Source organism: Camellia sinensis, chromosome 10 (assembly GCF_055761805.1).
Source record: "Camellia sinensis isolate YWXY chromosome 10, ASM5576180v1, whole genome shotgun sequence".
NCBI lineage: Eukaryota > Viridiplantae > Streptophyta > Magnoliopsida > Ericales > Theaceae > Camellia > Camellia sinensis.
This window is the reverse complement of record NC_138970.1, coordinates 23,692,899-23,705,962: the sequence shown is the minus strand read 5'-3', so window position 1 is coordinate 23,705,962 and position 13,064 is coordinate 23,692,899. Positions and strand designations below refer to the sequence as shown.

Here is a 13,064-nt window from a genome sequence, read left to right as displayed (position 1 = left end):
ATAAAATTAACTGAATTATTAATTGAAATATTTATTTAACATAATTAAAAATTATTAATTAACTTGATAATTTATTAATAAATGAGATCATTTGTTATGAAATTAGAAACCATATTAGGCGGGATGTAATTTCTAGAACTACAAGGGCAATTCGTATTTTAAGCAAACTTTATGAGGTGTGTTTATAATTTATATTAAGAAAAAATATATTAGATCTCTTCTATTACCAAAAGTTGAAAATGGATGTTTTATTAATTTTCTCTAGAAAAATTTTACGAATGAATATTTATAATTTTTTAAATTCCAAAAAAATATTTTGTATTTTAAATAAATTTTGGATGATGTATTTATAATTTATAATTTACCCTATTTTTTTATCTAAACATCTTCAGTAAATAGTTTTTTAAGAAAAATGCTTGGGAGCACTAATTAGTGCTCCCACTAATTAGGTGGTAGTGGGTCCCGTCATTAATGATGTGATGTTTTGGTCTTGGAGTTGTGTTTTTTTTTTTTTTTTTTTTTAATGCATTAGTGCTATTAGTGGTGATATTTTTAATGGGATGAATCATTGTTGTTTTTAATATGAAGATCTCTGCACTTCCTAGGAGGCACACAACACGACACAACCCATACACAGGCTAATTAATATATGAGTAAAGACAACCTCTATATTGAACATGACATAAGCCACCACATCACAAGGCAACCAAGTCAATTCCAAGTCCCCACTTCTCTCTAGTCATTGCAGGTTTTAGGTTTATATCTCTCTCAGATCACCAAGTTACCTTATAAATACACTCTTTTGGATACCATCTCTCTCTGAACCTGTAACATGGATGTCAAGATGGAGCCAGAGAAGAACATGACTGAAAATGGAGAGGACCAAGAGAAGAAAGAGCTTCAAAACAACAACAAGAAGAAGAAGCTTGGAGGGATGAGAACAATGCCATTTATCCTTGGTGAGTTCTCTCTCTCCCTTAATTATAATCGATAAAAGAGAAATAGAAGAAGGGTAGTTTTTTTGCAATGATAAAACTCGAACTTGAACATTATGTATGGTTAGCAGTACCTTGGTTTTATCGTCGGGGAGTTCGCATTTTCGTGTTCTAGCTCTAATTTTTGTTCATTGTTTTGCCTTGTTTAAATCATATATTGAAATGTTTGGCAAATGACTTTTTAATAATTTTTTAATTATTTATAGAAAGACATGTAAAATGATAGAGAGATAACTTAACAAATTATAATGAGTTTTTAACATTTTAGATAAAAATCATGATTTCCAAATAAAACCTTTGCAAAGCATGGCTAGTTTGGCAGTCAACTTTTAGAGTTATGCTGATTATTGAGTAGTTTTGGAGTATGAACGTGTAATACTCCATTGAATAGTTTGGCCCCGTTTGTTTGGAGAGTTATAGAGAGAGGATTGGAATTGATAGTGAGGTGAAACCTACTAATATTGTGTTTGTTTTGAGGGGATTGATAATGAGTTCCGGATTATGATGGGTCTTCCCAAAGGGATTCGGAAGGGCCTCCAGGACTTTATATTAGAAAAATAGTCCGGTGGACTAGAAATTTTTTATTTTTATTTATTTTTTTATTTTAGTTTTACATGTCGGACATTTTTTTTTGAATATTAATGTTTAATTTTTTGTATTTTTTGTTAAGTAAAAATCATTATTTTATTTGTTTTATTTTTTTCTGGAAATTTTTTATTTTATTTTTATTTTTTAAATTTTTTTACAAATTGGGCATTTTTTTTAAATATTAATGTTTAATATTTTTGTATTTTTTTATTTGTTTTATTATTTTATATAAAAATAATTTAACAATCCCTACACTAACAACTATCATCAAAACAAACACAATTTTACTTAATCCCCTCACTATCAATCCCCTTACTAACAATCCACTCACTATTGATCCCTCATTATCAACCCCCTCCATTCTACCTCTAAAAACAAACGGAACCTTAGAGTTATGGTGATTATGAAATAGTTTTGGAGTATGAACATGTAATATTCCATGATATTGTGATTGGTGCTGAAAGTGGATAGATAATGTATTATATTGGGTGATTGAAAAGTATAAAAGAACATAATAAATGATGATTATTGATTAAAAAGTATTAACATGTGATATTTTAAATATTTTTTATAATTTTCGTTGAGGGTATTTCATACCTTCCATTATTGTTTAATTTGAGTCCTTGGATACTTTTTTCGGTTCTTATGAACGCAATTATTAGCTAGCATTTTGGTGTTGTTTTCTTTATATCGTATGTGAATGCTTATTTCCACTTCATATGCTTGGTTTAAAGTTTTGATTCTTTGAATTTATACATTTTTCAATCAATATATACATTTTTTTTTATTATTATTAAGGATTCTTTCTTAAGTTATTTTATTTATTACTGTCTTCCATAAAATTTTATTTTATATTGATGATGTTGTGGTATTCGCGTTATGGGTATGAGTTGTTGTACTTGCTTATATAATTGATTATTTAATTTAATATAATTTTATTGATATGTATTAATTCCTATCAATTGACAAGGTTTTTTAAATTTTTTTTAATTTTTTTTCATAAATTTCTATCAATCAGATAGATTGCATTGCTAATCATTGGAGTGGTCTTAGAAGTGTAAATTTGGCATGGTCTGGCTTATTCGGGCTTGAGCTCGAGTCGGCCCATGTCGAGCTCTTTGGGCCCTCGTCAAAATTCAGGTCGGGCCAGCTTACGATCCAGAAAACTAGGCCCAATGAATATTCGGGCCTCAGGTTGGCAGACTAGGCCTAGGCTTGAGTTTGGGGTGGTCATAGGTCAAGCCTGACCAATTTTTATTTTTTCACCAATTTTTTTTATACCAAGACTAGAGCGGGCCAATGGTCCGAGCCATGTAGGTCGAGCTAATGGAATGGGCCGGACTGTAAAACAAATGGCCAAAGTCCAAGCCTAAGGTCCTAGACTGGACTCGGGCCCGGGTCAAACCCACTTGGGAAACAAATAAGCTTCGAACAACCCATGAGCCCGCGGGCTAATTTTACACCTCTAAATGGTTCAGAACAACTTTTTGAGTTAGCTACAGCTTTTTTGAGTGTTACGTTGTTGTATTCTTAGTGGTTGGATTGGTTTAGGAGGTGGTCAGTCATTGTTATGTTGTGATTTTTTGTTCTCCTATTTACCAACTTTGCTTTTCAATAAAAAAAAAACTTTGTTTAGTTGGTGTGCGCGCTTAAGTTCACTCGGATATTTGATTATAAAAAAAATGTTTTTTTAATAATAATATTTGATTTATCATATTTTGGCTAGAAAAATATTATATAAATAACTTTTTTATTAATTTTTCCCAATCTAATACATGATGTAATAGTAAAACTTTGGAACGTGAAACAAATCCATTGAATTTGAATGATAGGAACAATTCATTGTGACAGAGTAAGTTTGTTAAAAAAAAAAAAATGGAAAGGAAAGAGAGTCAAAAAATGCTATGCGAACTAATGAATTTTACAAAAAAAATGGAAAAAAAGAAAAAGAAAAAGAAAAAGAAATTGAATACTAACTTATAGGACACTTATCACATTATTGATATGAGTCCTCTTTCAAATTTTAAATTTTTTTTATTGAATAATGCAACAGTAGGTAAGAAAAGTTTAGGAGATTTGTTAGTTTGTATAATATTACTTAAATTTTTTTATTTGTATATCATTACTCATTTCTTTGCTATCTTATGCGTCAATCTTATATTGGACATAAACATAAGTGGTATGACTTATTATACCAATGTAAAATTAATATATGAAATGATAAATAACTGCAATGCGTTAAGAATATATGATCATTGTAAGACCCATTGTTGTTGTTGTTCTTTTTATTTTTTATTTTTTAATTTTGTTTGGGGTTAAGGATTTGTTTGGGATTCATTTTAGATATGGCAATTACATCCAAAACTAATATAACTACGTTATAACTTTTCTTGAATTTTTTTTTAAATGTTACCTAACCTAATTCGGATATATTAATTTTAAGAATTTTTCTTACTCCTTATTAACTCGTTGTAATTCTTTACTTTTGAATTAATAGATTTTTTTTTTTTTACCAGTACTTTTTATTTATTTATAAAGTGTATCAAATAGGTACACCTTTTACTTTATTTTATTATTGAAATTGAATTTTAGATTTTGACTTTTAATCAAAAAGTTGAGATTATTTCAATGCACTTTAGGAGAAAATAGTGTAAATGACTTTTGTCTATCAATGAACAGCCTTTATACATTTTTCTGGTTTTTTTTTGGTCATCCTCAGTTTGGCACTCATTGTGATAATCGCAATTTTTTAAGCAAAAATCTTGTCTGTTTTTGTTTGTATGTTTGATATTGATGAGAAATCAACATAATCAATCAAGTATTTTTCTCAATCATTTACAACTGTCCTCTATACACTTTTAATCTTTTATTTTTGTAAAATTTTCAGTAGAAGAATAATTATAAATATAAAAAATCAGCTTGCTTGTTTTCATTTTTCAGAAAACACTTTTCAGAAAATTCTACATTCTTATTTTTTGTATTTTTTTGTTTTTACTGAATTTTTTTAATATTTTAAGTAATTTTTTTACTTTTTAGACACACCTAACATAAATACACTTAAAAAGTAAAAAAATTGTAAAAAAAATCTTTTAAAAATTCACAAAATACCAAAAATACAAAAAAAAAAATATAAGAATTCAATGCATTTTTTGTATTTTTATGTATTTATTAATTTTTTAAAATATTTTTTTCACAATTTTTTTATTTTTTAGATACATCTAACTAAGGTGCATCTAAAAAAGTAAAAAAAAATATTTAAAATGTAAAAAATATTCACTAAAAACAAAAGAATATAAAAACCAAAAAACTCAATTTTCAAAAAATTTAATCCAGAAAACTCAAACCAAACACACTGATTACTATTAAAGCATATATATAATTATTTTTCATATTTGTTAGATTTTCATATTTTATAAATTTCTTTATTCTCATGATTTTTTAATTAATACTTCGTGTTAGGGTCGGGTATAGGATTATTTGAACTGTTCAACCCGGCCAACCTAAACCAATCTGCATACAAATTGGCGGTTTCGCAGACACAATACAGACGGATAAGATTTGGAATATAATATAATTACGGGTTGCGTTAAAACCCACCCGCACTTAGAATAATTTTTTTTTTTAATAAAAAAATTCATTCATCCTATCGTAGATATTTTTTATCAAAGCACCAAACCCTAATTTCATGATACAAAAAGAAATGTTATAGAAAACATTGTTTAAGAACATTGTTTTTGAAAGTTTTTTTTTTTTGTTTGCTCTGTGAACATTGTAGAAAATTGAATCTACTTATTCATAGAGTGGAAATTGAATCTGTTAATTACTTTTGAAATTAAAATCAATCTTATATTATATTGAATCTAGAAATTGAAATTGAATTTGGAAATTAAAAAAAATTCAATCCACAAACCGCCCCGTAACCACTCGCACATCCGCGAACCCCATCCACATAAACAGCAACTCGCACTGCAGGCGGTTGTAGGTTAAATTTTTCCCAAACCGCATATATGTAAATGGGTCTAAATCGATCCGCAAATCATCCAAAACGAACCGTGAACACCCTTACTTTGTATAAGTCTTATGTATAGGTCACCTCTTATAATCGTTACACACAATAACATTCAATATAGGGAGATTCTCTCTCTCTCTCTCTCTCTCTCTCTCTCTCTCTCTCTCGGTGCGCGCGCTTTAGACAATTATCTTAACATATAACGCTTGTCTTCCTAGTTTATCGATGAGCGACTAGTTGGCAACCTATGCCAACATTCTCCATCATCGTCCAACCCTAGCGTCCTTCAATCGCTCAAAATCTATTCTTTTTCTACTCTTGCACTCACTCTCTCTCTCTCTCTCTCTCTTTCTCTCTCTCTCTCTCTCTCTCTCACAGTTCTTTTCGTTTCAACCTCAAATAAGTTACTATTTTCTAACTTATTTGAGTTTGAAAGAAAGGGATATACTCATATCTTGGTGAGCATGGTAATATACTATGCGAACTACCCAAGCTGCCTCCTAGTGCCCCTCCTACGCCTCCCATGGTACAATCACATATGTTGCTCCCTAGTGCATCACATTCAAGCTCCTATAAAAGCCCATCACATCAGTCGCCTCTTAAGGCCCCTCTCACGGTGAACACACCATTCAACATCACCCTTAGTAGGCCTTCTTATGGTGACCACGCCGCTCAATCACCCCTAACAGGCCTTTATTATTTGCCTTAACAACAGATTCTTCTCAATCGCCCTTAACAGGCCTTTATCGTTTGTCCTAGTAGCAGATTTTTCTCAATCACCCTTAGCAGGCTCTTTCGTTTGTTGTACACGACAAACTCTCATTTTCTCATTTATTTTGTTTGTTTTGTTCTTTCAAACTGTTAGTTTACGTTTGAGGGAGACTATTAAAACATATCTACAATATATTATTTTCCATAGTTATTAAGTTTCCATATTTCTTTCGATTTTATTATTCTCATGATTTCTTGATTAACAATTCATATAAGTCTCGTATATAGACTACTACTTATAATAATTATAAATATTAATATTCAATATACAGAGATTCTCTTTTATTTTTTCTCTCTTTATACAATTATCTGAGCAATTACATCAAATTAGCTTAACTAAAGTCCAACAAAAGGTAGAAGGCCTAACAGTTACTAACCCTAACAATCACCACTAGCCTAAATTTGAGAATAAATAAACAGCCTATACAATTCCCATATTAGAAAAAATAAAAATAAATAAAAAATATCAAATTCCACTCTCTAGAAATTGAATTTATAATCTCGTTTTTGGGTGGACATAAATTTATAATCTCAAAACACATGACTAAACGAAAAGCCTGGTTAAATAACTACTCCAACAAGTATTTACTGTTATTATTATTATTTTCAAACTTGAAATTAATGGTCCGGCCCACTCGTTGTTAATGGTTGCCCCACAAACAAATGGAGTTTAAACCGAGAAGATGTCAAATTATTCTCTTTGTGGGTCAACCCAAAGCCCACTATTGAGTTAAACCACACTTTGCTTCTCAATTAGTTGACCCATATGCTTCTGAATGGGGGTAGTTAATTTTTGAAAATTACATTTTTTTAGCTTATTTTCTATTTCACCTAATAAGTTATAAGCATAAATTATACCAAATAATTTAACACATACTCCTGAATAAAAAAGTTATAAACAATTCAGATAAGTTGCACATACCCCCTAATAAAAAATACCAATCAGCGATACATTCCCAAAATATTTATAAACTTAGGAAAAATTTTGTAATTTTTTTTTTGAAAACATGCATTGAAGTACAATTTCTCTTAATTTTTAATTAGTAAATATAAATCTACTAATGAACGTTGAAAAAAATAAAAATAAAAACAAGACCGATTACATCAACAAAAATATGAGTAATAATATACAAATATAAAATTTATAAAGAACTTTCATGCATAATAATGTGATTTAATAGTTTCACTTTAAAACGGGGAACTTACTGATAAGTCCCATGTAATAAGTTCAAAACCCAACTAATCCCAAAACAAAATACTTGTACCAATTAGTCAAACACATTTTTAATTGTTACCAAAAAATCCTTTTTTTTTTTTTAATTTATAGACACTGTTCACATCTTACTACCGTCGGATTTCCGTTTAACGGTCGCCGGAGACTCACCGGAATGTCTAGAATATTGCCGGAAAAAAAATAATTAAAAAACATGTTATGAAACTGTAAAATTTTACAGTTCTAAAGAATGTTATAAAACTGCAAAATTTTACAGTTTTAAACCATGATTCATTCCAGCACCAAAAAAAAAAATTGAAACTGCAAAATTTTACAGTTTTCACCGCCTGTAACTAAAACTCGAAAACTGCTTGTTCAGAATTCGAAAATTTTCTCCATTAGAACAGAAAAACAGAAGTGTATAGCAGAGAGAGAAAAAAAAAAAAAAGAGATCGAAGGGGAAAGACGGATGTCTAACCAAATCTGTGTAGATCTACTCAGATCTGATGTAGATCTGAGTAGATCTATATCAGATCTAAGTAGATCCATTCATCTTCTTCGTCGGAAAATATATCATCTTCTTCGTCGGAGTTTATTTCAATGCTTGGTGGTTATCAATGAACCCCGATCAATGGAGAAAAATATGATCACCGGTGGTCCTCTTCCATGACAAACACGGTGACAGAAAAATGTAGAAAAAAAAACGAGAGAGGAAGGAAAGCAAAAAGAAGAGAGAGAGGAAAGGACTTTTGGGTGTAGTAAAAAAGTTATGGGATTAAATGGAGATCACATGTTTCCCATGGGACCTATGGATAATTTCCCCCTTTAAAACAAAATATCCATAAAAATACCTTATATTTATAACAATACCACTTCCACCTCATTCTTCTGTAATTTTTTTAAAAATATTGATGGGTTGTGTAAAAGGACTTTTGACTGATAAACTAATATAATGTGATTGTTGGGTGTGTGATTTTGGGCAGCAAATGAAATATGTGATAGATTTGGATCATCTGGATCACATGCAAACATGATAACATACTTGACGAAGGAGCTGAACATGCCAATGGTAGCAGCAGCAAACACACTGAGTAACTTTGCCGCGACAGCCAGTTTAACACCTATTATTGGTGCCTTGATTGCTGACTCCTTCGCTGGCCGTTTTTGGACCATCATCGCTGGTTCCCTTATTTATGAACTGGTCTCTCTCTCTCTCTCTCTCTCTCTAAAAAGATATAAATTATTTTCTTAATGTTGTTATTATTTTTAATTAATTTTACTTTTATCTCTTAAATTATTGCTTATTTTTTAAAAAAAAATTATTTCATTTTTAAACTATCAATTTAATTTATTTAGTCGTTACAAATTTTAATTTCAACTAATGTAGTTTAGAGGGTTGTTCGAATCAATAAACATTAAAATTTAATTTGATGATACCCAAGAATGTAGTTGAGTTGGTAAGACTGGGATTTATAACGTTCAGGTTCAGATATTTAGTTCAACTTTTAAGCGAAGCCTAGTCTATTGCCGTGGAGTGGTGCATCTCTGTATCCCCAAGTTTGGATGTCTAATTTAACTAAAAGGGTTGTGTCGTGCGTTATCTAAAAAAATAAAATAAAAGAGTCTAATTTGATGAGTAAAAAAGTAATTTTGAAATTTAAATAATTTAAATTATACAATTATCAAATATTCATTTTTCTTACTTACAGTTTTGAAATAAGAGATGAAGAAAAAGATGAGTGTTTGAGGGTAAAGTATAGATTGTTTAATATAGTATGAATAAGAAGATGAGTGTTTGATTACATGATTTAAGCTGTCTAAATCATGAAATTATCCTTTTGCCCATTAGCTTTGATTTTTCCTATTATGATTTGGACAGAATGTCTCTAATATGTATTCTGAAATTAAAAATCTTAGAGACTAAATAAATGAAATTGATAATTTAAGAATGTGAAAAAAAATAATAATAATAATTAAAAAGGATAAAAATGAAATTGACATTTTTCTTTTTCAAAATTTTGTCACACTCCTAATCATCCAAATAATAATATACATGACAAAAATAGTGTCAGGACTTAATACTACTATATATGGTTTTGCAATGATAAATTGAAATAACACAATTGGGCCAAACAGGGATTGGTGAGCATAACCATATCAGCAACACTCCCCCAACTCCGCCCACCACCATGCCCAACTCAAGTAAACTGCAAAGAAGCCTCCACCCTCCAACTATGGATCCTCTACATCTCCCTCCTCCTCTCCTCCCTCGGCTCAGGCGGCATCCGACCCTGCGTCGTCACCTTTGCCGCTGACCAATTCGACATGTCCAAGTCAGGAGTAGAGTCTAGAAGCTGGAACTTCTTCAACTGGTATTATTTCTGCATGGGAATGGCCTCACTGAGTGCCCTAACAGTAGTTGTTTATGTCCAAGACAATGTGAGTTGGGGTCTGGGACTTGGAATACCCACCATTGCTATGGCTGTGTCTGTGATTGTGTTTGTTTTGGGGTCTCCTCTGTATAAGAAGGTAAAACCAAGCGGGAGTCCTTTGGTTAGGATGGCTCAAGTTGTTGTTGCTGCTGTGAAGAAGAGGAAGGAAGTTGGGCCACATGATTTTAGGGATTTATATGAGAATAGAGAGCTTGATGCTGGGATTTCTAACAATGGAAGGCTTCTACATACTCACCAGCTCAAGTAAGATTCACATTTTATATTTATCTAACAATGGTAGGACACAAAAACTAAATATCGAATCAGACATAGAAAATTTGTGGATGGAAAAGATTTTATAAGATTTGTTATCTTATCCATCCATTTATTTTCTGTATTTGGTTCTTGTGTATAGATTCTATACTTGTACAAACTTATTGATATTTATAAAGTAATCTAAATTGAGATATTTTCGCAATGTGTAGAATGAATTAATAATAGATTCTACCAATTTAATTTGACTCTAATTGATTAATGGGAGTTTGTGATATTTTTGAAATTTTATATCAAGTCTCAACAAAAATTGAAAGGATAAACCAATGAGTGAGAGTTAGCTCAAATGTTAAGTAAAGTTTTATGCAGGAGATTTTAAGTTTAAGTTATGATATTTTACTTTTATCCGATATGTGAAGGTATTGGGTGGTTACTTGTATTCCAAATTTGTTTGGATGTATTCAAGAGAAAAAATTATTAAAAAAAAAGAAAATTATATCTTAGTAGAACCTCCAAGAATTAATTATCCGTTAATAAAAAAAAGTTTATCAATTTGTATTTTAATATTCATAAAATTCATCATTAATTTGTAAATATTTTTTTCAACCAGCACTGACATGTAATTTCCCTTAAAAAAATTAAAAAGATCAAGTACACTCAAAAGTATGCATTTTGTTGTGTTTTTGTTCTGTTGTGGTCCTTAAATTATTGACTTTGTCGCATTATGGTCCCCTAATTTTTTAAAATTTTATTGTGTATTTATTTTGAAGTTCAAAAAATGAAAAATGCCTCAGACCCCAGTGGGGGTCACTGGGGGTCATGAATGGAGGATTCCCATTGGTCAAAAAAAAAATTGTTTTTTTTTTTTTTTTTTTGTGATTTGGACGAATGAGGGGCTGCCACCTCACTGGGGGTCGACCCCCAGTGGGGGTCTCTAGCACAGTTGTTCAAAAAATATCCCAGCTCAGCTAATAGATGATATGAGAGTTAGGACAATTTGAATTAAACTCAAATTTCATAGTTTAGAAATTAAATTGAAAATTTTAAAAACTCAATTGACTAAACTATAACCAAATACATACTTTAAGACCATTGAAACTAGTCCTACAATTCTTATATTTTACTGCATTCAGACATTATGTCTGAAATGATTAAAATCGTTTCTTATACATATTGTTATTTGAAGGTGGCTAGATCGAGCAGCCATTGTAACAGAAGAAGACACAAAAGATCCAACCTCCCCAAACCTTTGGAGAATCGCCACCGTCCACCGCGTCGAGGAACTCAAGTCCATCATCCGGATGCTTCCCATCTGGGCTGCAGGAATCCTCCTCGCAACCGCCCAATCCCACCAGCAAAGCTTCATCATCCTCCAAGCTCGCTCCATGGACCGCCACCTGTCCCCCACCTTCCAAATCCCTCCTGCCAGCCTCTCCATCTTCTCCATCCTCACCGTCCTCATCGGCCTCGTCCTCTACGAGCGTGCTTTCGTGCCCTTCGCTTGTCGTTTCACTAAAAACCCTGCAGGCATCACGTGCTTGCAGAGGATGGGGATAGGGTTTACAGTCAACATTCTTGCAACTATTGTGTCTGCCATAGTGGAAATAAAAAGAAAAAAGGTTGCAGCAAATCACAACTTACTCGACAAGCCTACCGCGATCATACCCATAAGTGTGTTTTGGTTGGTACCGCAATTTTGCCTCCATGGATTGGCGGAGGTTTTTATGTCGGTCGGGCATTTGGAGTTTTTGTACAGTCAATCGCCAGAAAGCATGAGAAGCACAGCCGCGGCACTGTATTGGATATCGATATCATTGGGGAACTTTATTGGTTCTTTCATGGTGTCAATGGTTCATAAGTATAGTGGGAAAGAGAGGAATTGGTTGCCTAATAGGAATCTCAATAGGGGGAGATTGGAAAACTATTATTGGCTTGTGAGTGGCATACAAGTATTGAATCTCTTGTATTATGTGATATGTGCTTGGTTTTATACTTACAAGCCATTGGAAGAGGTGGTTGATGAGAGAAATGGTGAAGGGGGTGATGTGGAATTAGCTAGAGAGGATCATAAGACACCATCTAAGGCATTGAATGGTGCCACTGGAAATGGGGAACTTGTGCCATGTTAAAAAATTTGCAGTACTTGGCTCTAATTTTAGTGAGTGCAAAAAGGAATCATGTCTATTTATATATATATATATATATATATATATTTTAACGAATGCCTCATTATAGACATGATTATTGCTAGAATTTGATAGAAGTTGATCAGAATATTTATTCTCATATAGCATGCATCAAAGTTAGATATGATAATAAATGAAGTATTTTTTTATCAAGTGTAATGTTCAAGTTTGAATTTGTGGACTATGCAATTTTTCCATTCTATCAATTGTTATGTTAGTTATTTATATGTGGTAACTATTTTGAAGACTGGACTAACATAATTGGTTATTTTTATACACTTTATTTGAGAAATCATGTTTCCCTCGTTATGTGGCTTTTGTTAGTGTACTGAGTTTTTATTTTATCCCATATTGGTGGGCTGTTTCTATTTTTTTATACAATACATTTTTCTCATTTTGTTTTGGGCCGAACGTATAATTTACTGACCCGTGGAGGTCCTTGATCTAAACCTGAATTTGTTCATGTCCATTGTCCACTACAAGTTCATGTTGGGCTGGATTACCTCAAATTAACGGGCCAAACTAGTCCAGTTTGATCTAAAAAGGAGGAATTTGGCCATTTCAAGCCCATAAATATCAACAGATTCGGGGTTTTTA

The 13,064-nt window shown here is 31.6% G+C and overlaps 1 protein-coding gene across 1 annotated transcript; it reads left to right on the top strand.

The window, feature by feature from the left end:
* The first annotated feature begins 689 nt into the window (after nt 1–689).
* LOC114257027 (protein NRT1/ PTR FAMILY 3.1) lies at nt 690–12,620 on the top strand. The gene is made up of 4 exons (XM_082891081.1): nt 690–959; nt 8,560–8,777; nt 9,713–10,272; nt 11,468–12,620. Exons 1-4 carry the CDS (start codon nt 833–835, stop codon nt 12,408–12,410), a joined length of 1,848 nt encoding a protein of 615 aa, XP_082747207.1. The 5' UTR covers nt 690–832; the 3' UTR covers nt 12,411–12,620.
* Nucleotides 12,621–13,064: the final 444 nt, after the last annotated feature.

What these genes read in the sequence shown, in the direction of transcription:
- LOC114257027 (XM_082891081.1), top strand. Translation starts at nt 833, where the DNA reads ATGGATGTCAAGATGGAGCCAGAGAAGAACATGACTGAAAATGGAGAG. An exon ending in AACAATGCCATTTATCCTTG is followed by an intron (nt 960 to 8,559) that starts GTGAGTTCTCTC and finishes GATTTTGGGCAG; the next exon opens with CAAATGAAATATGTGATAGA. An exon ending in GTTCCCTTATTTATGAACTG is followed by an intron (nt 8,778 to 9,712) that starts GTCTCTCTCTCT and finishes TGGGCCAAACAG; the next exon opens with GGATTGGTGAGCATAACCAT.